Genomic DNA, 25,306 nt, shown 5'->3' with positions numbered 1-25,306 from the left:
TCCCAAAATTATTAATCATCCAAAATCATCCCAAAAATCAATAATGATGCTGTGGCTGCAATCATAATATTCCTGTTGGTTTCATCCATGCTTACAAAATTTTCAAATTTTCTGCCAAAAGGACAAGAATCTTTTCCCACTTTTCCCTCTGTGTGTAAACATAAATCCTGTCTCCAAGACAGGATTCCCGTCAAGTTTTCCTCTGCGTGTAAACGCGAAATAAAATTCAAAATTCGTTAGCATTGCATTTTTTTAGCTTCGCCAAAGTGGCTCAACTTAAACTAAAGAATTATAGCTATTTATTAGTGACAACGATATGGCATTGTCTTCATCTGAGCCAGAATTACAAGTCTCAGCAAAAGACACTTTTTCATGCTATATTGAATGACTTCTTCAGTGTTTTGGATAGATAACTGATTTTATAAATATTCCTACGTCCTCACTAACTCCTAACTTGGATCGCGCTGCAGTAGCGTTGGATTTGCACACTGATACACTAAAGGTCGTGTTTGATGATTAGTTGTCTGATTATCTGCACATATTTTCAAAAAAAAATTATCGATAATTTCTAAAGTGTTATCGAGTGGATGGATAAAGTATAATCTCAGCTAAAGGATGATATAAAAATTGTTTCTATGGGTTGAAACATGAAAACAGAACACTGGCTAAAAAAAAAATAGACCCTAGATATTGTACGGGGAACATCTTAAGAAGAAATAGAACAGGGCATAATATTCTTAATGGGGGAAGTTAAGGCATTTCTCTTTAAACAATGTCAAAAGCAGAAATGGGAAAAACCAGAAATAGAATTTAAACTCACTGGACCCAAGAGTGTTCTTTGTGAACTCAAGACATCTGATTTTCCATATGTAGCCACTGGTTTGTAAAACATCTGCTAGCTATAAGCCTAGGCTACTTTTTCTTGCACAGTCTACTGTAGGCATAGTCTGTTTTGAATCTACAACAACTAAGCTTGTGTTTCCTTCTCTAATTACAGAAATATGATAAAATTTCAGTTTAGCTACTTTTTGCCAACTTGGAAAGGGCCTAGGTTAGGAAAAGAAAAATTTCTTGAATGACTTTTGACATCCAATAAAAATCTTTGTCTTATGAAAGTGTAAACTTGCAATATAGATCTTCTGCTTAAATAAACTAAAAAAAAAAAAAATTGCAGCTTCATAACTTTGTTCAATCCTTATTTATAAGGTTTCAAAGATCTGCAAATAAATTTTTCAAAATTTTGAAGAAACCTATTGACATTACTTAAAATTCTTCTCTAATAACAGGAATTGCATTCAGGGAGGACTCTAAACCCCCTACTCAAGATTTCTCATGTGCTGTCATTCCCTGTTTCTTAAGGCCTACTCTTTTTTAATATCAATTTGGGTAAAATTCTAGTTGATTGACTTTTGGCTATCATGGAAAGGGGTTTGCTTAGGAAAATGAAACTTTTAGAGATGGGTCTAAAGGCTAAAGTATATCCCAAGAAGGTATTTTGAAGTAGCCTACCCACCTCCACTCCTTCTCCCTCTAGAGGGCCCTGACCTTTGATGACCTTTAAAAAAAATATGTGTTATAAAAGCCAAACCTTGCAAAATAGATCTTCTGCTTGTATGAGGTACTTCAAAATTGTTTTCAGCTTCACAACTTTGCAATCCCAATTTATAAGGTTTTAAAGATATGCAAATAGCCTACATTTCCTAAATTTTGAAAAAAAAAACATTGATATGGCTCAGAATTCTACTTCAATAACAGGATTGCATTTTAAGAACTAAAGGCAGAGAAAAAGCAACTGGTAACTGAAAATTAAGGTAAATGTTTTGTTAAAATTTCTATAGCCTGTAGTCCCATCCCTGAAAGTTTCATTTTCCTTTCCTAACCCCTTTCTAAGATAGCCAAAAGTCAATCAACTAGAATTTTGCCTAAATTTGTTGGTCTGGTCAATAATTGGCAACTTTGTCACATTGCCCCACCCCCCTAAGATTTTGCTTGTTGACACTGTAGTGATTATGATTGCTTTGCTTTGCTAGTGCTTGTGTTTATTCTTGCAGTGTGTGCTATGCTTGCTTATATTGCTTTTTCTTTATAGGAGCTTGGGTTAAATAAATGCATTAATTACAAACATTGCATGGTGTCAGAAGTGGGATCTTGGCATTAAAATCTAACAGCACTATGGAAGTCCAACAGCTGTCCATCAACTGGTATGCCACCTCCTTGGCAGATGAATGGAATTGATTTGAACAGCATGCCAAGTTGATGTTTATAGGACCACTGGCAGAAAAGACAGAAAAATCTCAGTGTGCCTACCTGCTTATCTGAATGGGAGAAAAGGGATGAGAGATCTTCAATACTTTCAAAATGGAAAAGAGTGAAGCCAACAAAATTGAACCCCTTATCAAATACTTTAAAGACTATTCAAGCCCAAAGAAAAACACTATGTTTACAAGATACATCTTCCAGAAGAGGGACCAGTTAGAAAACAAAAGTATTGAAAGGTACATCAGAGAATTAAAAACATTGGCCAAACCATGTCTGTACACAGAAGAGGATGAAATGATTCATGACCAAATTGTCTATGGAATTTGAAACCAAGCTGTTCAAGAGAAACTGTTAGTGGAAGGTGACTCATTAACTCTTGAGAGTGCAGTGTCAAGATGTAGAACCTACAAAACAACCCAAGCTCAGCTAAAATCATTCAGTGGTAGTAAACCAATATCTATCAAGCAGGAAGTTGGTGCAATCACATGTGGTCCAAGCTGGAATAGCTTCCAAAATCAGAAAGCTTCTGTTAACAACCACACCAAGGGTAGAGAATGCTATTTTTGTGGTGGATCTTACTTAACTAATCATGCATGTCCAGCAAAGGGGAAAATATGTACACAGTGCAAGAAGCCAAACCATTTTGCAAGGGCCTGTCGCAGCAACAAAAACGTAAACATCATTGATGAAGAAACTGAGTCATTCAGAGAGGCAGTCAATGACACCTTGGGGCTGTAATGAGAAAACACTACTCCAATTTTATAAATCATATATACGACCCCATTATGGTACTTGTGCTAAGACCCATATGCAAAAAATCAAAACAACACAGAATGATATAATTTGTCTTATGTTTGGTCTTAGGAAACCAAGAAACACTAAGTTTCTGCTTACTAAGAGTGGACTAGCACCAATAAATGAAAGAAGAAGATCACTACTAATTAAATACCTTACAAAAATTGAAGCCAATGATTCTCATACCCTGCATAACTGGTTAAGAAATCCATCTATGTTTAGAGGCGTTGCAAATGAATTTGCAAATATCCAGAAGAAGTTCCCAGTGCCAGTAAAATCTGTTGCACCCACATTCCCCCCAACCCCCCTTGGAATTGGTCAATCCCCATAATAAAGACTGACTTCTCAAAGTGAACCAAAGAACTTACCCCCATTTCTTTTATTCACAAAAAATTTGCTGAGCTAAATAATGTTGCTTATAAAAACCATTTCCAAATTTTTGTAGATGGGTCCAAAATGAATGAGAAAGTGGCAAGCAGAGCATTTTTCCCAACCCATAATATTGCTTTAGGAGAGAGATTACAGGATAATTCATCTGTAATGTCTGTCGAGCTAAATGCCATAATCATGGCATTAGATTTCCTCATGGTTAATGAATATATGAATGTTAATATTAAAAATATTATAATACATTCTGACTCTTTGTCAAGCCTTGAGCTTCTTTCTTCAGCTTCTCAATACAAGATGGATATTGACACATTTCTTTGTCTTAGGATTATTGATATTTTTGCTTCAAAAGGTATTTTAACTCATATCCACTATATTCCAAGCCACTTGGGTATAATAGGTAACCATAAGGCAGATGAAATAGCAAAAAATGCTTTAAATATTGACCAGCCAAGTGGAAGACCAATCCCCATTAGAGATATTTACCACTGGAGACTTACAGAGGTACAGCTAAACAATAAGAATCCTACCCAATCACCTTTCCCAAGTAAGCACCTTTCCAAGATTTATCATAGAATTTGGTCAGGTTCAAATGGGCTAAATTTTCAGGCATTTTCATATCAGATGTCTAATTCAAGTGGCGGAGTTCCCTCGTCCCCCCTATGAAGGTCATGTAATCTTAAGAATGAAACAATAGATCATTGCCTATTTGAATGTAATATGCTGATGTCTGCACAGTATACCCTGTGATGTAAAATGTTAGAATGCTTCAAACACCACAAAATTCCACTAACAGCCAAGAGTCTTGCTGACCATACTTTCTCGCAGAGCACAGAGCTGAATATATATTCTTGTATAATTCAACTGCTGGTATCAAAAGATATACTTCAATAAATCTGAACAGATACAAATCATATAAGACAAACAACTGTGCTACTGTGGTGCTAGAATCCCTGTCATTGGCACTTGTGACCTTACTTGTAGCCACAAACTGTATCCTAGGGGTGCTCACAGATTCTATGTAGTTGACTCAGCATTGACCCCAATAGTTGAATATTAATCCAGCATAGACCTCATCAAACTGGTACTCAATGTTAATGCAGAACAAACCAGCATGAACAAGAAGTACAAAAGCCTCTTTGAAGGCATTGGCCGACTTGAAAGGGAATGCAACATCCATCTAAAAGATGGGTCCATACCAACCATCTATCCAGCCAGAAGGGTACCAGAGGCACTAAAAGACAAACTCCAGGACGAACTTAACAGAATGGAAAGAGACAGAATCATTGAAAAAGTCATAGAGCCCACAGAATGGGTAAATTCAGTGGTGATGAAAAGAAGAACAGAACTGTAAGGCTATGCATAGACCCAGTAGACCTCAACAAATGCATAAAGCGCCCTTACTATCCCATACCTACCTTAGAAGATGTTACAGCCAAGCTGCAGGGTGCAAAGGTGCTCAGCAAAATGGATGCTTGGTCAGGGTACTGGTCATTAGTCCTTTCTGCAACTGCATCTGAGATGACAACATTCAGCACTATATACAGGCGTTATCGATTCCTAAGAATGCCCTTTGGCTTACTTTCAGCACAAGATTAGTTCCAGCACTGTATGGAAGAAGCATTTGAAGGGCTGGAAGGAGTAGCCATCATTATTGATGATATTCTAGTGTATGGAGCAAACCAAGAAGCATGATGAAAGACTCTAAGCCATTATGGAAAGAGCACTAGAAAAGGGTGTTAAATTTAACAAGGATAAATGCAGCTTCAGTGCAAGCAGCATATGCTATTTTGGGCACGTAATTGGAGCTGATGGCATGAAACCAGTCCCAGAAAAACTGAGAGCCATCAAAGAGATGCCCAGACCTCAGAGTCACAAAGAGCTGCTTACCCTCCTTGGAATGTTGAACTACCTCGCTAAATACATTCCTGACCTGTCTACTAGAAATAAAAGCCTTCAAGACATACTCAAATGTAAGCCATTCTCTTGGAGTCCCAAAATTGACCAGATGCTGGAAGAGCTCAAGCAGTCAATCATGTCAGGCATCTCCTTCTTCAACTACAAGAGCTTGAATGTGGAGCTGAAAGTCAATGTGTCCAGCCATGGCTTGGGAGCAAACCTCTGTAGTGATGGAGAGGTAGTAGCATATGCATCCTGTGCACTTAGCAAAACCAAGCAAAAGTACTCCCAACTTGAAAAGGAGCTGTATGCTATTGTCTATGGATGCAAGCACTTTCACCACTACCTCTATGGGAGACGCGTCAACGTAATCACTGATCACTGCCCACTTGAGACAATAGTCAGAAATCCTATCCACAAGGCCCCTCCAAGGGTACAGAGACTAATGCTACAACTCCAACCATACAATCTTTGTCTGCAATTCTGGCCAGATTCAGAAATACCAATCGCCAACGCTCTTTCTTGTCTCCACCTTCTGGATATTGATGAGAAACTAGCAACAGAAATAGATGTGTATGTTCATCAGATCTCTAGACATCTTCCTGTAAGAGATGAGAAAATCCTACAAATCCAGGAAGAAACTTCCAAAGATAGCCAACTCAGGATCCTGGCAAAAACAATCCATGAAGGCTGGCCAAAAAGCAGAAAAACATGCCAGTCAGAGGTACGTCCGTTCTGGAATATCCAACATGAACTGTCAACAAACAAAGGGATCATCTTCAGAGGCAAGAGATTGGTCATACCCAAGATATTACAACCAGACATCCTGAGACAACTCCACGCTGCTCATCTTAGAGTAGAAAAGACCAAGCAAAGAGCCAGAATGCTGGTTTATTGGCCTGGCCTGAATGCAGACATTGAGCAGTATGTTTGTAGTTGCCAAACATGTGCTAGAAATATTGGACTATCATAGCCATTTTTTCAAAGTAGACAAACTCAGCTCCACTACGTCAAAGGCCGTCATCTCCAAACTCAAATCTCATTTCGCCAGATATGGCATCCCATCTATACTAATATCTGACAATGGCCCTCAGTACTCTTTGGTTGAATTCCAAGATTTTGCCAGGACATGGGGATTCACTACAGAACATCAAGTCCAATCTACCCCCAGTCCAACAGCCTTGTGGGAAAGACTGTCCAGACAGTAAAGAGCCTCATGACAAAGGCATCAGAAAACAGTGAAGACCCATACTTGGGACTGCTTGAATACAGGAACACCCGTGGATGGACTAGCCTTGCCGTCCCAGCTTCTGATGTGTTGTCAATTGAGGACACTTCTGCCATGTACCACTGACCACCTAAAAAAGAAAGTGGTCAGCAATTGCAAGTTTTTGGAGAAACGCACAGCTCTCCAGAGACAACAGAAGTGTCAGTATGATGCGACGTCTAGGCCTCTTCTGTCAGTAGAAGTAGGGAAATCAGTATACGTGCAGAAGACTCCAGGTGGCAAATGGAGCCCAGCAAGAGTAATTGCCCAGTCTGATGCCCCTCGATCCTACGTAGTTGAGACAGACGACGGGTCTGTCATAAGACAGAATAGAGCTCACCTCTCAAGCCACCTTGGCATTGACTTGGAGACTAGAGACCTTGGTGGGCCAACTGTCATATCTTCAGCCCCATTCTCTACTCCAAACAAAGAAACTCCAGCTCAAAAATCACTGTCACCACCCGGAAATCAGATCACTGCTGCGCTCCTCAGTACCACTAGACCAAATGGAGACAGAGCTCACCTCACTGAAGCCTAAATTCGGCCATGTGGAGCAGCACGTCTTCACCAAGCTGGTGCAAGAACACAATCCGCAAAAGAGTGATCAACCTGCCAAAGAGATTGAACCTGTAAATAGTTGTATGAGGTGAAAAGTATGCAATGTGTATACCAAGAGTACATATGAGAAAAGTGAGCCTAGCGCCTTCTTGTACTCGTTAAAAAAAAGAAAAGAATTGTTAAGTGTGATAGTAGATTTTACTAGTGTAACAAACCTTATGTGTACCTAGAATACACAATAGAGAAGCAAGCCTAGTGTCTTCTCGGGATGTAAATAAATTTAGTGATATCTCAGATAGTAATGAGATGTGCAGTACTGGTGTATTGTGAACCAATTAGTTTAAAGTGAAAAGAAGGGAGATGTAGTGATTATGATTGCTTTGCTTGGCTAGTGCTTGTGTTTATTCTTGCTGTGTGTGCTATGCTTGCTTATATTGTCTTTTCTTTATAGGAGCTTGGGTTAAATAAATGCATTAATTACAAACGTTGCAGGCACCTTTGTCAAATTAGGCCTCCACCAAGATTTTGCTTTTGATCTGCCCCTGATTGCATTTTCAGAACTAAATCTAGAGAAAAAGAAACTAGTAGCTGAAAACTAATATTAAATGTTGCTTTGTCAAAATTTTAATTGGTAAGCTATAGACTTGTCAGGTTAGCAAATATCTAAGATTTAGAAATCAGAAGAGGGTTAACATAGAAGCTTGATGATACCTTCTCAAAGTATGTTTTTGGCCTGTATTCATTACTTAGAGTTTGATTTCATAACCCAATCCCTTTCCAAGACAGTAGAAAGTAGCTAAACTAGAATTTTACCTAGAAATATAAACCCCCTCCTTCAGCACAGGAGGCAGCTTTGCATTGAACAGCTTAACCATTAGATTATGGCATCTTATAGATCTATTGTTTCTTGCATCTTTCATTTTAACTAGCTTCTAGCCTACTAAATACAATAGCCCTTTGTCACATCTTTGGTACTAATAAAGAGGCTGCCCTCCTCAGAAGGAAACATTTTAAAGAAAAAAATAATTCTTGCTTTGTAATGTGCAGAAAAGTCCTGGTTAACACATTTTCTAGGTGTCTCAACTTTTTTTCACTTGTTATCCACTTTTTTTAATTACCTTAACTTACCTTAAAATGCAGCTTAGAGCAATTTAAGGATATCTCCTTGTAGAGCTACAGAGTTGACAATTTAGGTTTATTAAGGATGTGTTACTGACCAGGTGCACCATGCTGATCCATAGCTTCCCAGTTGAGTTTACACTCTCTATAGGACTACTCAGCATCCTATCTTTGTTGGTACATATCCAAAGATTCAGCAGTAATAGTTTCTTCAGTGAGTTCATTCTGACTGTTGGGGGTTCTGGAGGAAAAGAATTGAGTACAGATACTAGATAGGGTAGGCTGCTTAACAAGTTTCAATGGATGACCTCTAGTTCTTGAGTTAAGACCAGCACTGGGAAATAATGCTGGGAGTATATTATCCCTCATTAACTTATAGGTTAAAATGGCATCACCTCTATTTCTTCTGTATAGAAGAGTTGGGAATTTCAGCTCTGTTAGTTTTGCAGGGTATGAAAGTTTCCAGATGCTGTTTATCACTTTGCTGGCATGTCTCTGCGTATCTTCCTACACTTTTATGTCTTTTTTGAAATAAGGGGAGGCTAGAGACATTCTAACTCCAAGCTTAGGATCCACAAGTCTCTTATAAAGAAGACTAATGACTTTAGGGGAACAAGTGGAAAGATTACTCTTAATAAGCCCATGGTTGAACTAGCACCAACAGCAGACTTCTTAGCAAGAGTGCTGAATTTTAATTCATTATCTATAGTGATTCCAAGATCTTGCTCTGTATCTTCAGAGGAAATTGAGGGAAATTAAGAGTGACAAGGGCTCATTTTGCCAAAATGATTGACATGGCACTTCACAACACTAAATTTAAGAAGCCAAGCCTCTGCCCATTGATCAAGCAGTCTAAGATTAGTTTATAGATCTTCACAGGACAAGGCTGGTCCTATGACCTTCAGGTTGTCAGCATAGAACATTAGTTTATTGCTGATGTGGAAGGAGTGTCAATGATGAAGATATTAAAAAGTATAGCACCCAAAACACTTTCCTGAAGAACTCCACTCAAAACTTGCTTAGATCAACTTGCTTAGACAAAACATGCTTAGAAAGAATATGGCTATGAGAGTCATCAAGTAACTGAACAGATACTTGTATGAAATACCACCTACCCAATATTCTTCATCTAAGTAGAACCTAAGTATAATGGTTTTTTGTCAATGTTTTTTTTGACAAACAATTTTGAGCTATATATTTGCACAATAAGGGGTTGGGGGTAAAGTACCTCTTTAGTTTCCATAATTTGGTTAATAAATTGTCATATTTTCATGATCAGTTTGACTCTTTCTTGCAACTCTACTTTTTTAAGCAACAAAAAACTTTGGTGTAAAAAATAAGGTGTTGAGGAGAGGATAGCCCCTTTCATATACAGAATAATTTCTGTTTGCTTTAAGTTTTAATGTTGCTCCTTACTTTCAATTAAAAAAACTTGTTTTTTTAAATTTAATTGCTATAAAAGAATTTGTTTCAAGAGTTTTTTATTTAATTTCTAGTCATTTTTAAATTATGCTGAGAAATCCAGTTCCCCTCTCCCTGGAGACTTCCTTCCCCTTGCAGAAAATCCCTCCATGTAAAGTTATTCCCACATAAAATACCCCTCCCCTCCTCAACAGGAAAATTCCCCCCCAGACAATTCCATTCTTGACGAAAATTACCCCAGAAAATTTTCTGCAGACAATTCCAGCTGAAAATTTTTTCTTAGCACACTTTCATTTGAAAGATTTTAATTTCTGATTGTTTTTAATAGAATTCAGAAAATCCCCCCTCTGTCAAAAATTTCTTCTCGCAAATACCCTTGCCCCCTAGTAGAAAAGTGCTCCTGCAGAAATTTCCCTTTGAAAATCTTATGCTGTGGAAAATTCCCCCATGGTGGATTTCTCCCATAGAAAATCCCCATCAATGGAAAGATATTACAGACAATTCCAACTCAATAGACATTTACCCCCAAACAATGTCCCTTAATATTATTACCTGTAAAACTGAGTTGGCAAAGAGAAAGTAAGAGAAAAAAAGAAGGCAAAGAGAAAGTAAGAGAAAAAAAAAGAAGAAAAAGAAAACAAAAGTATAGGAGTCTTGGCAAATCTCTCTCTAAAATTTTGCTTAGAAAATTCACCCTGGGAACTTCTCTCCCCATGGAAAATTATCCCTATAGAAAATCTCCCTCAGCAGAAAATTCTCTCCCCTCCCAAAAAATGCCTTTATAGTTCCCAAAATGAAATACTATATGTAAACAGTAGGCACACTTCCTGACTTATAAACTTTTCCCTGGGGGCTCTGGAGGGCTATGGTATCCTAAGAGACATAGTTACCAGGCCTTACAACTATGCTGAACATAATGGATATCTCAGAATTTTGATTGGATGACTTTTAGGAAAACAGGCGGGTGGAAGGTGGGCCAGTTGCCCTCCAGTATATTTGGTCTCTTAAAAAGGGCACAAAACTTATTTTTAGTTTGAATGAGCCCTTTCTTGATTTTTTAGGACTATTGGTCTGATACAATCACCCCCAGGAAAACACACATAACACATACATAAACACATACCTGTGACCTTTTATCTGGCAAAAAAAAAATTCCACATTTTTAATCTGATGGTGTGATTACCATTAATATTCATTGACTTTTAGGGGTTGTCTCCCCCTTTTACAAAAATCGAGCAAATTCTCTCAGGCACGTAGCTTTTGATGCATAACACCAAATTTAATAAATCATGCACAAATCAAAATAACAAGCCATTTCTTTTGATATATGTGGTGATATTGAGCTGCATTGCTCCTTACCTAACGTTTGTAACCACAAACTGTTTGATTCCTGGTGGTTTTAGTTTTAATTATTATAGAAACTTATTATCTGCTGGTCTAAAATTCATTATGGTTCATTACTTTTCTTTGAAAAACTTCTTTTTTGGAAAGTGTTTATTTTTTTTTTATTAATTTCTGTTGCCAAAATTTTGCTATTGGTTAATATATGAAAATCCTTCCTTTTTTCCATGTCACTGGACTGAGAATTGAAATACCTTATTGTAGTTGTTAGTTCTAATTAGTGTCTTTTGATTTATTTCTTCATCCCTTTAAAAATTCCCTAAAAGTTTTGATCAAGTTCCATCAACCTTTCCTGGGATATTGCAGATACACCCATCTGACGACCAAGAGAAGATATATATTTCAAGAAAATTACTATTACAAGTCCACAAAGAGCAGAAATTTGGACGAAAAATTATAATGAATAACCATTTGTAAGTCAATAATTTAACTGTAAAGTCAAAAAGGTAAAAACTGGTCAAACTAAACTTAAACAAATACAATTCAGAAAAAAAGATTTATTAAAAGAGACATTAAAAAGGGGGGAGGGCAAAAAAGCAAATAAATACGAAAAAAGAACAAGATACAAATATATATGTAAATTAAAAGGAACACTAAAAATGTGTCAATAATTTGACTGCATAAAGTCAATAAACAATTAAAAAGATAAAAACTGGTAAAAAAAAAAGGAGGAAGGGGATACAAATGAGAAAATAAACTCAAAAAAGGGAACCAAATATAAATGTAGATAAAAATTAAAAGGGACTCTGAAAAAAGAGTGTGGGGGGGGGAGGGGGCAAAACAAGCAAATAAGTGCAAGAACCTGGGCAGCACCAACCACCAATAGAAAAAAAGGGAGGAACTAGTGGGATATTTTATTTATTTTTTCTATGACAAAGGGGACAAAAGTTTTTTCATATCTGGAAGTAATGCAGTGAATGGAAGGCAAAATAGAGATGGGCTTGGAAACAGTTCAAAGCAGCAGTAATCTGGATGGGAAGTGATGTTTAGGAAAAATACCTGTGGTCTAAGGGTTTATTATTGTGTTTTTTCCAAAATGGAGGCACATCAAAACCCTCCTGTGCTTAAGGGTTTCCAAACTAACTTTTTTTGGGAGCAGAAAGCATGGCACCTAGCCTTCTTTGAAAATTATTTGAAAGGCTCTGTTTTGGATTGATTCATTTTTTTTCAATTCTTTGTAAGTGATACCAGGATGCCAAACTGGACAAGCATATTCAAGATGGGATAGAAAAAAGACATTTAAATCCTTAAAGAATGGGAAGGGGTGACACTGAATTTATTTAGGAGGTTAAAGAGGGTGATAGACACATTAGCTCTATGGATGATGTCTTTAACATGGACATCCCACTTTAGATTTGGAGAAACTGTGATGCCAAGTAATTTTAAGCAGGACACAGAAATTTCAGAAGAGATGGGATTAAGGAAACAGGGTGAAGATTTGAGGAATCAAATCAGCATTACCATGGATTTAGAGTGGTTTACTGCCATGTCTAGGTCCAAGGCCTCATCTCCAATTTTGTTGCTTATTAAATTTCTGAAGGAAGTTTCAACAACTATTAGATCATCAAAAAGTTTCTCTTGGTCAGGAAATTCCTTTGCGAGGCTGTTAATCATGGATAAAAAAGGAGGGGACTTAGGAGAGTACCTTGGGGCACGTGCTTGTGGACAGGGAGAGGATTTGAATGGTGATACTGATATTTGACAACCTGCAATATGTTTGTTAAGAAGGAGGCTACCCATTTCACCAGTAAGGGATCAACATTGAGCTTGCTGACAAGTTTCTCAACTAAAATATTGTGGTTAACAAGGTCAAATGCTTTCTGGAGATCAATGAAAATTAAATTTAGCCATGAATTAGGCTTTTCAAGGATTTTCCTGATGTAGTTGATAAGAGAAACAAGGTAGTTGGAAGTAGAAGTGGATTTTTGGCTCCTGAATTGCCTAAGGTAAGGAAGAGATAGGATTTTTTCTTTAGCCAATCTGCAAGGAATCCTTCATAAAACTTAGAGAAAATAGGAGTAAGAGTAATAATACAAACGCCTTCAAAACCAGGCTTTTTTGGAGTGGTTATGAATTCCTGTTTCTAAATTATTGGAATTTGCCCAGATTTTGGTATCTTGTTTGACAGGGCAGATAACAGCTTAGAAAAGATAACAGAGATAACAATTAACAGAGATTTGTCATAGAAATAATTTTTGGAATTTTGGATTTGAAAACGCCATAGGCTATGGAAGTATTTAATATTCATATATCATTTAAATCTAACAAATTTAAGAAGAGGAATAATGTTTTAGTTTCCGAAACATTTTCAAGTTTTGAAGGTTGATGTAAGAAATTTCGAAGTATTCTTATTGCCCTATTTTGTAGTGCCTGTAAGGGTTTCATATGCTTCCAAAATACGTTAAGATATAAAACTGAGCAGTAATTCAAATAAGAAGTAAATTTAGAAAACAGAAAATTAAGAAAATTTAGAAAGACCATAAAGTAAGGAATCTAATGATGCTACTTTTATTTTATTAAGATGTTTTCTTCTGTAGAGCCACTAGAATGTTATCAGGAGCACAACAATGGTTCAAAAATAAAAACATTGCAGACTTATGCTAGCTGCAGGTATCTCAATTAAGTTATTGCAGCCATTATTTACAGCTTTTTTTCACAGCTATTATTAAGGCTATTAAAAACCATAGCAGAAATCAATAGAGAATTAGCATATGAAAATAGCAAACCATACCCTTACAAATGCACCTAAGCCTCCTCCACCTATATGAACCAGATATAGCCTTAGACTGTCAACAAAGCTTAGACGATTTTTATTTTTCAGATTGGCTTTACTTGGCATTATCATCTAACTCATCCTATTTTTACCAATCTTGGTATTAAAATCCCCTAGTAACAATACCATATTTCGTCTTGGGATCTTGTCTATTTGTTCATGTAACTGTATGTAAAACTCGTATGAGTCACTACTGTCTTTGTTAGTTGGCTTTATAGGGGCATATTACCTTAAATCGCATTTGCCAGCGAGATAAGATGGTAGATCCTCCTGTAGTTATTGCTGGTGGTGAGTGATATAATTATGTTGGCCTAGCTTCCCAGTCTAGCCTCCACTCAGCCCTTTCCCAGTCCCTGTTGACTCCAGCCTTGAAGGAGTGGGGAGTCTCAGCTTGGATGGTAGACTCGGATAGGCTATTCCAGAGGGGGACCACCCGAATGGAAAAGAAGCCACGTCATTCCCTTCTCCGACATCCAGGCAGGTGAAGCTTTAGACTGTGACCTCTTGAATTGTTAGCCAAATTTTACTTGAATGTTTAATGCCTTGCTCTTTTGTTGAAAAGCAAGCAACTAGAATTCTATTATTGTTACCTTCTCAACCTAAACAAGAGTTAGAAGCTTCTTTGTTCATCATGAGCCCCACCCCCTGCCTATGTACCCCTTCCATCCTACCTGGTTAAATACATTGTCACCTAATTCCTTGTTGGCTAACCCTAGGAGGAGGATTTTTGCTGTCCTAATAGTGCATGTCTAGGACTAATAATGTGCATAATGTTTTGGAAAACTTGCTGTTTATTCTCTGCTTATGTTAGCTAATGTATGCCCTGTTGCAGGTACTGCTACAACTACAATGAAACACAGGCCATTTCTTGAGAAAAAGCTATTTAAAACTGCTTTCTGATCAGAAAATATCCAAAATTTTGCTCATTTATGAATTATTTGGATTAGAGCTGGTCCTTTTTTACCATAAAATTGTTTACTTATGCTTTCATTGAAAACATATTTCTTTGTGCCAATAGTTAATTAAAATTTTGGAAATTTGAATAATTCATATGCAGGTGTTAATTGAATTTTTGGTGCCAAGATATAACGTATCTATGGACCTTTTACAGCTCTCCTCTGTTTCAGCTATATTGCAGAATGGCTTTATAAAGTTAAGCTCTGGTGGAAGTTTTTCAATAAATTTTGACTAGACATCTCACTTTATATAAAACAGAGCATTGATGAGATTCAGCCAGCCAATAGCCAATCTGAAAATGTGATGGGCTGCTATATAGTGGGTAGTTTCCTCAGTAAGTAGAAAGCAGATCAATCAGCTGGGTTATGGATGCTCACAAGAGGGATTTTATTTTTAATTTTGTCTAAGGGCAAGTGATTAAATGTCATTGTAGAAATTACATGCCATCAATAGGTTGGATTAATGGTGAGAATGTTTATGCATAGTTCAGAAATTACGCTCCATCTTACAGCCTGGAGATCAAGTTGGGAATTCCAGGACCAGCGTTTCTTTTTTGTTTTTAGGGGGATTAAGGAAGCTTTGGCTTAGAACTAGGAGGCTATTAAGGGAAGGGGCGAACTGTTTTGCAGTTCCCACTAAACAACATAGGCTTTCCTAGCTTTTTTGTGCATGTTCTCTCGCAGGCTCTTCAGCTATATACAGGGGGGGGGGGGGCAATTGTTGTTTTTTCAGGGTGGAGGAAGGGGCTAGGCAATTTCAAATTTTGTTATAGATGGGTGACAATTATCCTTGTATTCTCACAAAAAAATAAGCAGTGCGTTTTCTTTTTTTAATATACTGAAGTTAAACCATAAAGTTTGTGCATCTGGGTTTCATAAAAGGTGACAAATGTTATACATAGTATGGTACATTTGCCATGTTTTGTCTCACATCATGGGGATTAAGTTTGAACCTCTATGAAAAGTTTTCTTTCTTTGGAGAGGGTGGGGATTTGTAATTTGGGGGAGGAGACCTTACTAGTCTTTCTCCCATCTTGATAAAGCAGTATGTGCTATTTTTTCCTTTGTTATGTCTGCTACCCAACAAGCTCTTTGTCTACTTTCTATGAACTAGAAAATGTACCTGCAAATTTAGAAACAAACCTATTGTAATCTAAAAAAATTACTTTTATATCTATCTTAGCAAAACTATGTACATTTTGTCACATTTTAGGAAACGGTAGTAACAAAAAGGAAGCTGAGGCTGATGCCTGTCAAGAATTTGTCAAGTATTTGGTGTCTCAGGGAAAAATTAATCCTGAAAAGTATCCTAGAGGAACAAAGGCTCTATTGTTTGCATTTCCTGGATATCGACCAAAAAGACATTATAACAAACCAGCTCTTACATCAGAACCAACTGGAGAGTCTAATCAGCCAGTTCCTGTATCTATAGTAGATGGTTTTAAGCTAAATGGATCTATGTATCCTGAGGTTTTGGAGTCTGAGGTAAGATTTATGGATTATCAACATTTTGCGTTCCTTTTCAATCTGATTTAATATGGACATATTGCACCTAGAATCGTGTAGGCATAGATATACTTGTGATTTAAGACCCTAATCCCCCCCCCTAAAACATAAAATCGCGAAAAATGGAAGAAAAAGAGGACAGTAAACAGCCAGTGAAAAAGCTGAAAAAGTATGCAAATATTTTGGTCAAGACCTCGAGCTGTAGCTGTGAGACATTATAAACGCTTTTCGCACTTAAAACGCTGCTATCAAGCCCTGGAATCTGGGAGACATCATAATCGGGATCCATCTTGATAATTCCGGCATGTTCAGTTTTAATAACTGTGGCACGAATTTCCGATGTAGGGGATGGCTGCAGCTGCTGCAGTGGCCAACTCTTCATCAGTCAAAGGAATAACCAGTCCATTTTTTCGACTAACTATGTGCTTTACTTTTTCTGCGCAACCAATCCTCTTCACAAATTTGTGCTGGTTCTTCCGGCTATGCATGTTAATATTTGCAGCAATGTACGTTAGCACGATAGGAACGGTGATGGCTGACGTGGTGACGCTGATGGCCAGACAGTTTTGACTGGAACCTATGAGTAAGTTTCTTGATGTTCCACTAAGAAATTTAGGACTCATTTTAGCGTGAGGCCACAATTGTAGGCGCATCATTTGGGAATGATGCATATCTGAGGGTTCTAAGATGACAAAAAGCGGTTGAGGTTCATCACGTGGTACTAACACTAAGCCGCTAATTAATTCATAAAAATATGAGAGGAAAGACATAACAGGGTACGAACCTCTTCGCTTTTCAAAAATGTTCGCTTGAAAAGCATTTTTGCACGTCTCCGTCGCATGCTTAATTGCATCTTTTCCAAAAAACCTTCGCAGCAATTTGAATAATTGAATCCTTATCTTTCGCTATATGCTGCTGCAAAAAGTTCTTCACTGGACACACAAAATAGAGCCTATCATTGTTTAATCACAATGCAGCCTTGCATACTGAATACATCTTGTATACCGTAATATGTAATACCGAAGATGTAGAAAACTGCATCTTCGTATACAAGATGACGAATGATGCCATAATCGTAGGTAACAGCCACAAATGACATAAAATACTTTAAAGGTTGTCCTGGATAGCAATGATAGCGCAGTTCGTTCTTTACTATTCCTGCTAAGAAAAAAGCCGAAGGCCTTCTTCTGGGTGTAACATCATAGTCGCAACAGTAGCTGCAGCATAATAAAGGACGAACCTTGGCCAATAGCGACATAAAATTGATTGTTTTGAAACCAAAACTGATGGACATAAAGATTACACCATTTTTCTACTAAGAAGCGGTTTTGCCGCTGAAGGTATTACTTGTTCGTGACTCAGTCGGTTTGGTACAGGTGAACCTGAAATTTAAACAATGATTAGTAGAATTCTTAAATATAATGAGGATTTGCAATAAAGAACGTTAATACAGTAAATAAAAAATAAAACGAAAATTGTACGAAATTCATTGGATTTTATTTAGGAGGGAGGGGTAGTACAAAGTATTCAATTCAGGTAAACAGAGGTGTAATCTAGTCTGCGCTTTGGAGTCGGTTATAAGTTATAACCGACTATAAGTTATAACCGGTTATAAGTTATAACCGACTCCAGACATTTCCAATATATTGTCTCCACATCCGACTTCGCTTTGTAAAAATTTAATAAAACTCCGACTCCACACCCCTAAATCTAGTGTAAGCTAATTCTTAATCTAACTAGGGTTTTACTCTTACCGTTGATATTACACGACCTAAATAATGGACAGATAAAGCATATTAAGTATTGAAAGATCGCCTGCCGTACTGATTCAATAATCCTATTGCATAGTTTGAGGGAGCTTTCAGATGCGAATACCATTATTTCAATAACAAATCCTGGATCAAGCAAATGGAAGTTCTTATTTTACGTTGATTATAAATGGACAGCTCATAACCCCAATTGATGAACGTAACTTGATCTAATTTTAATAAATTTATGATCTGATTAATTGCCTGAATATTCTTCAATAGAAAATAAGACCAGCACATCGATATCAAATATGGAACGTATTTTTTAATTGATTTTTCTTCTTTTTATTACAATGCCTGTGCTTCGTAACGTCAGATTAAATCATATCCCTTTGTTTCGTTTTCTATATTACTTCATTCATTTTCTTTATATGTTAAGCATTTTTCGCATAGTTTTTGTTTTTGTGCAATTTATTTTGCTAGCGGTTTTCTTGTTTTGCAGTACGTATTTTTTTTTTGTATTTGGCTCCTGGATTTTGAAACACACTGATGTGTAAATGGGCTCAGTGCCATACCACACAAGAATTTTTCTTTTAGTTAAGGTCCCTTATGGCCCCTGGCTTTTGAAATACACTAATTTATAAATAGACTCAGTGTCATACCACACAAGAATTCTTCTCCATTAATTTATTTTGTTATTTTAACTCTTTGCATCTTTTCAGGCAACAATGCTCCCATTAAAGATGGAACCTGAGAATGATAATATTCAAGCAGAAATAACAGTACCTACCAAAAAGGCCGAAAGATTAGAAAGAAAGAGGAAAAAAGTGGAAAGTCTGCTTGGTTGCATCACAACCAGTAGTGAAAATACATTTGAAGGAAATAATAAAAATGAAGTATCAATGGTATAGAGGATGTTATTTTTCCTGATGAAAGCTTTGATAAAGGGCAGTTTACGGCTAGGGTTTACTAATACTGAAATTCAATTGGTGGTAATTTCTGGAATCAATTGAATCCAAGCCCTTTTGCGATAGTTCAACTAGCATCCTGGATAAAATTTAGTAGAAACTTGAGTTCCACTTGGATTGATGTTAGCTGAGGCCAAATAATACATATTCGTAGAAATATGGTATTATCAACAAAAATTGCGGTTTTGAAGGGTTTCAAAATTTAAATAGGATATAAAAATCTCATGGCTCTTAGAAGTTAGATGGACTGGATGGATGAAGTTTTTTAGATCGACTGAATATTTGTACGACTAAAATCTCTTGTGGTTGGGTATTAAGCAAATTGTATTTGTTTCAGTATCATCCTGTCCAAAGGGAAAGAATAAAACATATTTTTTCAAATGTGACACAAATCGTAGCCGGTTGTATTGGCAGACTATTTGGTTCATAAAGGGTTGGGAAGACCAGGAATGATAATACGAAACTACCATGCATTTGTTGGACAAAACTATTTTGAACCTCAAGCTCTAAGTGGCCAGTCCATCCCCCCTCCTCTCCTCAAAAGGGTTGAAAAACTGATTTTTAAAGCTCTTTTGCAATATCTCTACCAATTTAGTATGCCTGGATGCAGAAACAATCCTAGACATCCAATCTGAAAGGGAAGACCCCACAAATTTTTGGGTATGAAGGTTACTTTTTTGTAGCATTTGTTTGCAGGGGTTTCAAATGTTTAATAAAAAGAAGCTGTTCAAGTCGTGACAATGTAGCAATGTTTTTTTTTTTTAAGTGAAAGTTCCTAACTTCTAAGTACCTTTTTATCAAAAATCAAAATAAACTAGTGCATTTAGCAAATTCAAAGTTTTTCCTGCTTTAATTTCATGTAAATTTTTTTTCACCAAATTCTTTGGTGAATGACAAATTTGCAAAATAGTGTTTTTACAGTTTTTGGATTATACTATTTTTATTTTTTCTCGGATGATCTTCAGCAGGAGTCTTAAGTCAATAAGTCAAGTCAATTAAAATGCTGTTGGGTCCCTGATCCTATGCAACTGCTCCCAGTCGTTTATTGTTATTTCCTCTCTTGTTGTTTGATGACCCCCTGGCTCTAACTATTAGCCGAATGTCCTTTTTTCCAGCTTCCTGTAACTTAATTTTTCCTTCTTCATCTAAGAATACTTTTCGTCTCCAAGGATTTACTAATTAGCTAGTGTCTGAAAATCCACATAAGGGGATGTGTCGTCTGGCTGGCTAGCCATCGAATTTTGACTGTATGATATTGTGGGATGAGAAAGGTGGATACTTTTTAATTGGGTGGGCGGGGTGGTTTCGCGCAAGGCCACCAACGTCCCCAATCGGTCAGGAACGCTATGGGGTAGACATCTCTTGTAGATATGCGAAGATGTTTTTCTCCTTACGTAGTAAGTTCAGTTATGTATTCTCAGAAGAATAATATTAAGTTTTTTCCGTTTACAAATGCCAATATTTATATCCTATAGCCTAGGTTTTAGATTTTGGAACTTTCGATACTATCTTTTGTTTTATGAGGGTTACTTCTCCTGTGCTATTATTCCCCTATTAAGAAATCCCCTATGAGAGAAGATGTCTTGATACACGGCTTTAAAGATTAAGCCGGTTTTGAGTATATATCAAGTTACTGTTAGATCACTGAGGTATAGGCCCCCTAGCTATGCACAGAGGGCGGTGGCATGAAGTAGTAGATATTTATTTCTACCGTTGGCTCTTGTAAATGAGAAGTGACTTTGCTACTCTACTTTTACGGTTGGTAGCACAGGCATTTGATCTTCACAGCGGCTTTCTGTTTGTTTGGGTCGTCCGCGTATAAATGCACTCGAAACGAAATATCACGCACAATTGACAAGAAGAGTGATACCAGATGATAAAAACTATTAGTTCGTAGGTCTCATGGAAAGCAGGAAGCTCAATTTGCTGGATTTTCGTCACAATCCCCTGCTCAGCTCGTTCGCTTACGGTCAACAGCTTGGGAGTGTTGAAAATTCCAACCACGCTCTGCTTCCTCAGGAATATATTTGAAAAACAAGTTTTTTATGTAATTTTAAATTACTTCCATGTTCTGTTAACTACGAACAATAAAATCTGTTTTTATATTCATAGGAAGTAGAAGAGGGTCCGCCACCAAAAAAGGAGCGCCTTACTTTGGAAGAATTTGAAGAATTAAAAAAGAAATTACATGCTAGGAAAAAGATTCTTACGGTAAGAAAATTTGGCTTTGAAATTTTTTTGCATAGTCGAATCAATAGTCCATGCAGTCGTCACAAGTGCTTTGCTTCTTAATTGACAAATTGTTGTTTTTGGATTTCTTTTCTCATCGAATACAAAAAATCTATTTTACATCGATAATACAAAAAAATACAGTTGTTTTAAAGTCTTGAGGGGGAGGGAGAAATGCCACCCCCTGTATTATCGGCTCAAGTATATGGAATGGGATATTTTAGAAAGGAGGATCTATGGGAAAAAGCAAGGTTGGGCCTGTTTCGCTAAGTAAGGTTTTCCAAATTCTCATGCCAGTAAGTTGCTTTGGAATTGGACTTCCAGGAAATTACCATCCTATGTCTTCCTTTTGTAGGATGGACTTGGTTAGGGGGGAGGGAATTTAGTAGGATGGTAGCATGGCAAGGCACCATAGCTAAACCATACCTATAGGGTGCCTATATCCCGGGAGGGAGAGGGGGTTGCACCCAACCTGGGCCCCATTGTAATTTATATATTTATTTATGGTGTCCTATATATTTTTTTTATAGTATCCTCTGTAGCAAGTGTTGCTATTTGGCAAATTATTTTACTCTCATCCGGCTCTAATAGATATGTAATCCTATTTCTGACTAAATTTACCCCTCCCCCTCCTTTTGTAGGATGGACTTGGTTAGGGGGGAGGAATTTAGTAGGATCGTAGCATGGCAAGGCACCATAGCCAAACCATACCTATAGGGTGCATGTATCCCGGGAGGGAGAGGGGTGGCACCCAACCTGGGCCCCATTGTAATTTATATATTTATTTATAGTGTCTTATATATTTTTTTTGTAGTATCCTCTGTAGCAAGTGTTGCTATTTGGCAAATTATTTTACTCTCATCCGGCTCTAATAGATATGTAATCCTATTTCTGACTAAATTTACCTCTCCCCCTCCTTAAAAAAGTGAGTAAATTTTTTTCCCTTTCTTAGATCTTTTTGTGATTGAATTACTGCTTTTGTTTTATTTAGTATTCAATACCACCAATATTTACGCCATCTTTCAAACTGGGAATTCTTTCTAGATTAATGTTTATTTTGAATGTTTCTTACACTGACTTATTAAGTTTGAGAGTTACTATCTCAATATTGTGTTTGGTAGCTTGTCTAAAGGAATTTTCTTTCAGTATTTGCGGTTTGAAAATTTAATGTGTCTGTCAAGAAAATGTTACCTTTTATGCCAAATCGCTATTTTGTATTTCTTGCTTTTTTTTTGTAAACGAGTTCTACATTTAATTGGAGTAATTGTAAAGTCAGATTTTTGAGAACGGAAAGTTTTGAATTCAAAAGAATTTGCAACGAAATGTGCTAAGGAAAGAACTTCGTGTTGTGCTTCCATTTTTATGATTCATTCCGTTAACTTTTATTGACTTGATCTTAGATACTTAAATAATGTTAGTCTTATCAAAAAAAACACATGCATAGAAGTTGTTGTATATGTAATTGACCTGAACTAGGATGAATTACTATACAACGACATGGACTAGCTTAATATTTAGCACTTTTTGTTTTGAAAAAAAGATAATTCAGAAAATGGCCGAGGTGTGTGGGGTGTTGTACACTCCTCCATCCCACATTGTTTCAGGTCAGTGCTTTGACTAAATATCATGAAATTGCTTGAGATTTTAGGTTTTTTACAGCCCGAATGAGGATATATCATAAGTTTCCAGTTTTTACCCCTCTTGAGGATCTTTGCTAAAACTATAGCTTTAAATCAAATTCGTTGAAGCTAGATTTGGATAATTTGGATAAAAAAAAGCCAAATACCGCTTTGACCGCCAGATTTAACATTGTCCGAGGAAAAAAAAATCTATAAGGAAAATTCGCTTCTCCTGCTGATAAAATTGTTTTCAAGATCTGCAAAATCTTTGTGTTTGTGTACTGGTAAAAATATAATACTCGTATTAATTTTCAGATTGGTATTCAAAATGGTCTTTTTTTTTAATTTTTGAGGAAGAATATTTTTTTCATATTTTCCAGGAAGACATTTAATTTGATATACCTGCTGGATTGTATATAGAGATGTTATCTGTTGTTTTTTTTGGAAATCCGTCTTTGTAACGTAGATTGAAAAACTCACTGAAGGTAGATTTTGATGGTAGTCAAATGATGCTTTTCTAGCCTGATTTAACGTCACCCAAAGAAAAATGTGCTCGTGTGGACGAATAATCGGTTCGCTTCTGTTCCGGATCAGAGTTGGGAATTCGTTTTTCCAGCCGGCAAAATTATATTCAAAATAAACAAACGTTTTTTATTTATGTACTGGTAAAAATGCACCATTCATTTCCATTTTTAGATAGGAATTCGAGGTAGTCTTCCTTTTTTTTTTCTTCAAATTTACCAAAAAGACTTTAGGAAGCTTGCTTTCAATAAAACTTACCGGCTGGAAACCTATTGAAGCTAAGTTCTTATAGCAGTCAAATCCTGCATTGACAGTCGGATTTACCCCCCCCCCTCCAAAAAAAGCTCTTCATGTGTGCGAATAATCGATTCGCTTATGGTTTGGATTAAGCTTCTAAATTCGCTTCTTTGGCAGGTAAATTAATTTTTCAGTTAAACAAAAGCATATTCGTTTTTAAATAGGTATTCAAAGTAGTCGTCCATTTTTTTTTATAACAAATTTACCAAAAAGACTTAAGGAAATCTTGCTTTTAATTTTTTTTAACCGCCTAGAATGAATATTGCTCGTTTCTTAGAAATCTGTCTGTAGCGCGTCTCGAAATTAAACTCATTGAGACTAGGTTCTGATAATAGCCAAATGTCACGTTGAAAGTCGGATTTCACGTCCTCTCCCCCCTCCCCAGAAAAAACTACTTGTGTGGGCAAGTAATCCATCACTTTTGTTTCGGATTAAAATTCTAAATTCGCTTCTTTGGCGGGTAAATTTATTTTCCAGATAAGCGGAAGCTTTCTATACTGGATAAAATGCTCTATTCATACTAGTTTTTAGATACGTATTCAAAGTGGTCTTTTTTTGACTGATAATAGTCAAATGTTGCACTGAAAGTCGAATTTCATTCCCCCCCCCGCTAAAAAGAACTCTTCGCATGGTTGAATAATCGATTCGCTTCTGCTTCGGAATAAGATTCTAAATTCACTTCTTTGGCGGGTAAATTTATTTTTCAGTTAAGTTTGTGTACTGGCAAAAATACAATGTTCACATTTGTTTTTTGAAAAATATTCAAAGTTGTAGTTCTTTTTTGAAACATTTTCTAAAAGGTCTCTAGGAAATGCTGCTTTCGATCAGACATGCCGACTGGGATGTAAAAAGAGATGTGGGCCATTTCACCTAGACAAGATTTACCATGTTGTTTCATAACTTAGCTTTATACCCTTTCTCTGCAGTTTATTGCTATCTTTATTGCAGACAATCCCTCTATTCAAATTTAGTAGCCTTGGAACCGCCGCTAGTCTTGAAAATCCATCTTCATCAAGACAGCCAATAATAGCCACAGACGTCCAGACGCTTCTTCTATATGCTGCTGCTGGTGATAAAGCTACGTATCAGCCATATCGGTAAAGTATATGATGTTCACTCGAAATCTAGGCCAAGTATTACCATGATTAAGTGTTTAAGTACTAGACGGTGGGTTTCAAACAGAAAAGTCGTCTCAGAAAAATCGAAAATAACAGAAAATGAATGGGATGAATTGTAAGGGACTAATGCTCCTGCTTTAGCCTACGTTAACATCCACACCCTTTTTCGTATATATTGCCTATCCAAAGCTTTCTTTTAATTGTTTGATCTGCCTTACCCTCTACTGACTCTTCTGGTTTAATAGATATTAAGGTAAATTGGAAATTAGATTTACATATGGTATTCATTCAATGAGTATTAATTTTTCGTTCTGGAGAAATTCAAAACTTGTGTGTTTTATAACCCCGAACTTTTTTTTTTATTTCATACTTTTGTAGATATTCGTCTTTTTAATAGATTTTCTAAAAAAAAACTGTTCTTAGCGCATCGAATGCTTAATTTTGTTGCGATTTTAATTAAAAG

General features: G+C 36.6%; 1 protein-coding gene across 2 annotated transcripts in view; it reads left to right on the top strand.

The window, feature by feature from the left end:
- The first annotated feature begins 699 nt into the window (after positions 1–699).
- Positions 700–25,306, top strand: part of LOC136027034 (uncharacterized) — a 63,459-nt gene continuing 38,852 nt past the window's right edge. The window contains exons 1-5 of one of the 2 annotated variants that reach the window (XM_065703950.1): positions 700–879; positions 16,050–16,321; positions 18,813–18,995; positions 21,171–21,269; positions 24,674–24,822. In XM_065703950.1, the coding sequence (XP_065560022.1) occupies positions 741–879; positions 16,050–16,321; positions 18,813–18,995; positions 21,171–21,269; positions 24,674–24,822 (842 nt within the window). In that variant the 5' untranslated portion in view covers positions 700–740. Of the gene's footprint in view, positions 880–16,049; positions 18,098–18,200; positions 18,996–21,170; positions 21,270–24,673; positions 24,823–25,306 lie in introns of both variants that reach the window. The other variant, XM_065703951.1, reaches the window with a different exon arrangement.

Source organism: Artemia franciscana, chromosome 5 (genome assembly GCF_032884065.1).
Source record: "Artemia franciscana chromosome 5, ASM3288406v1, whole genome shotgun sequence".
Classification (NCBI taxonomy): Eukaryota; Metazoa; Arthropoda; class Branchiopoda; order Anostraca; family Artemiidae; genus Artemia; species Artemia franciscana.
This window is presented reverse-complemented; position numbering and strand designations above follow the sequence as displayed.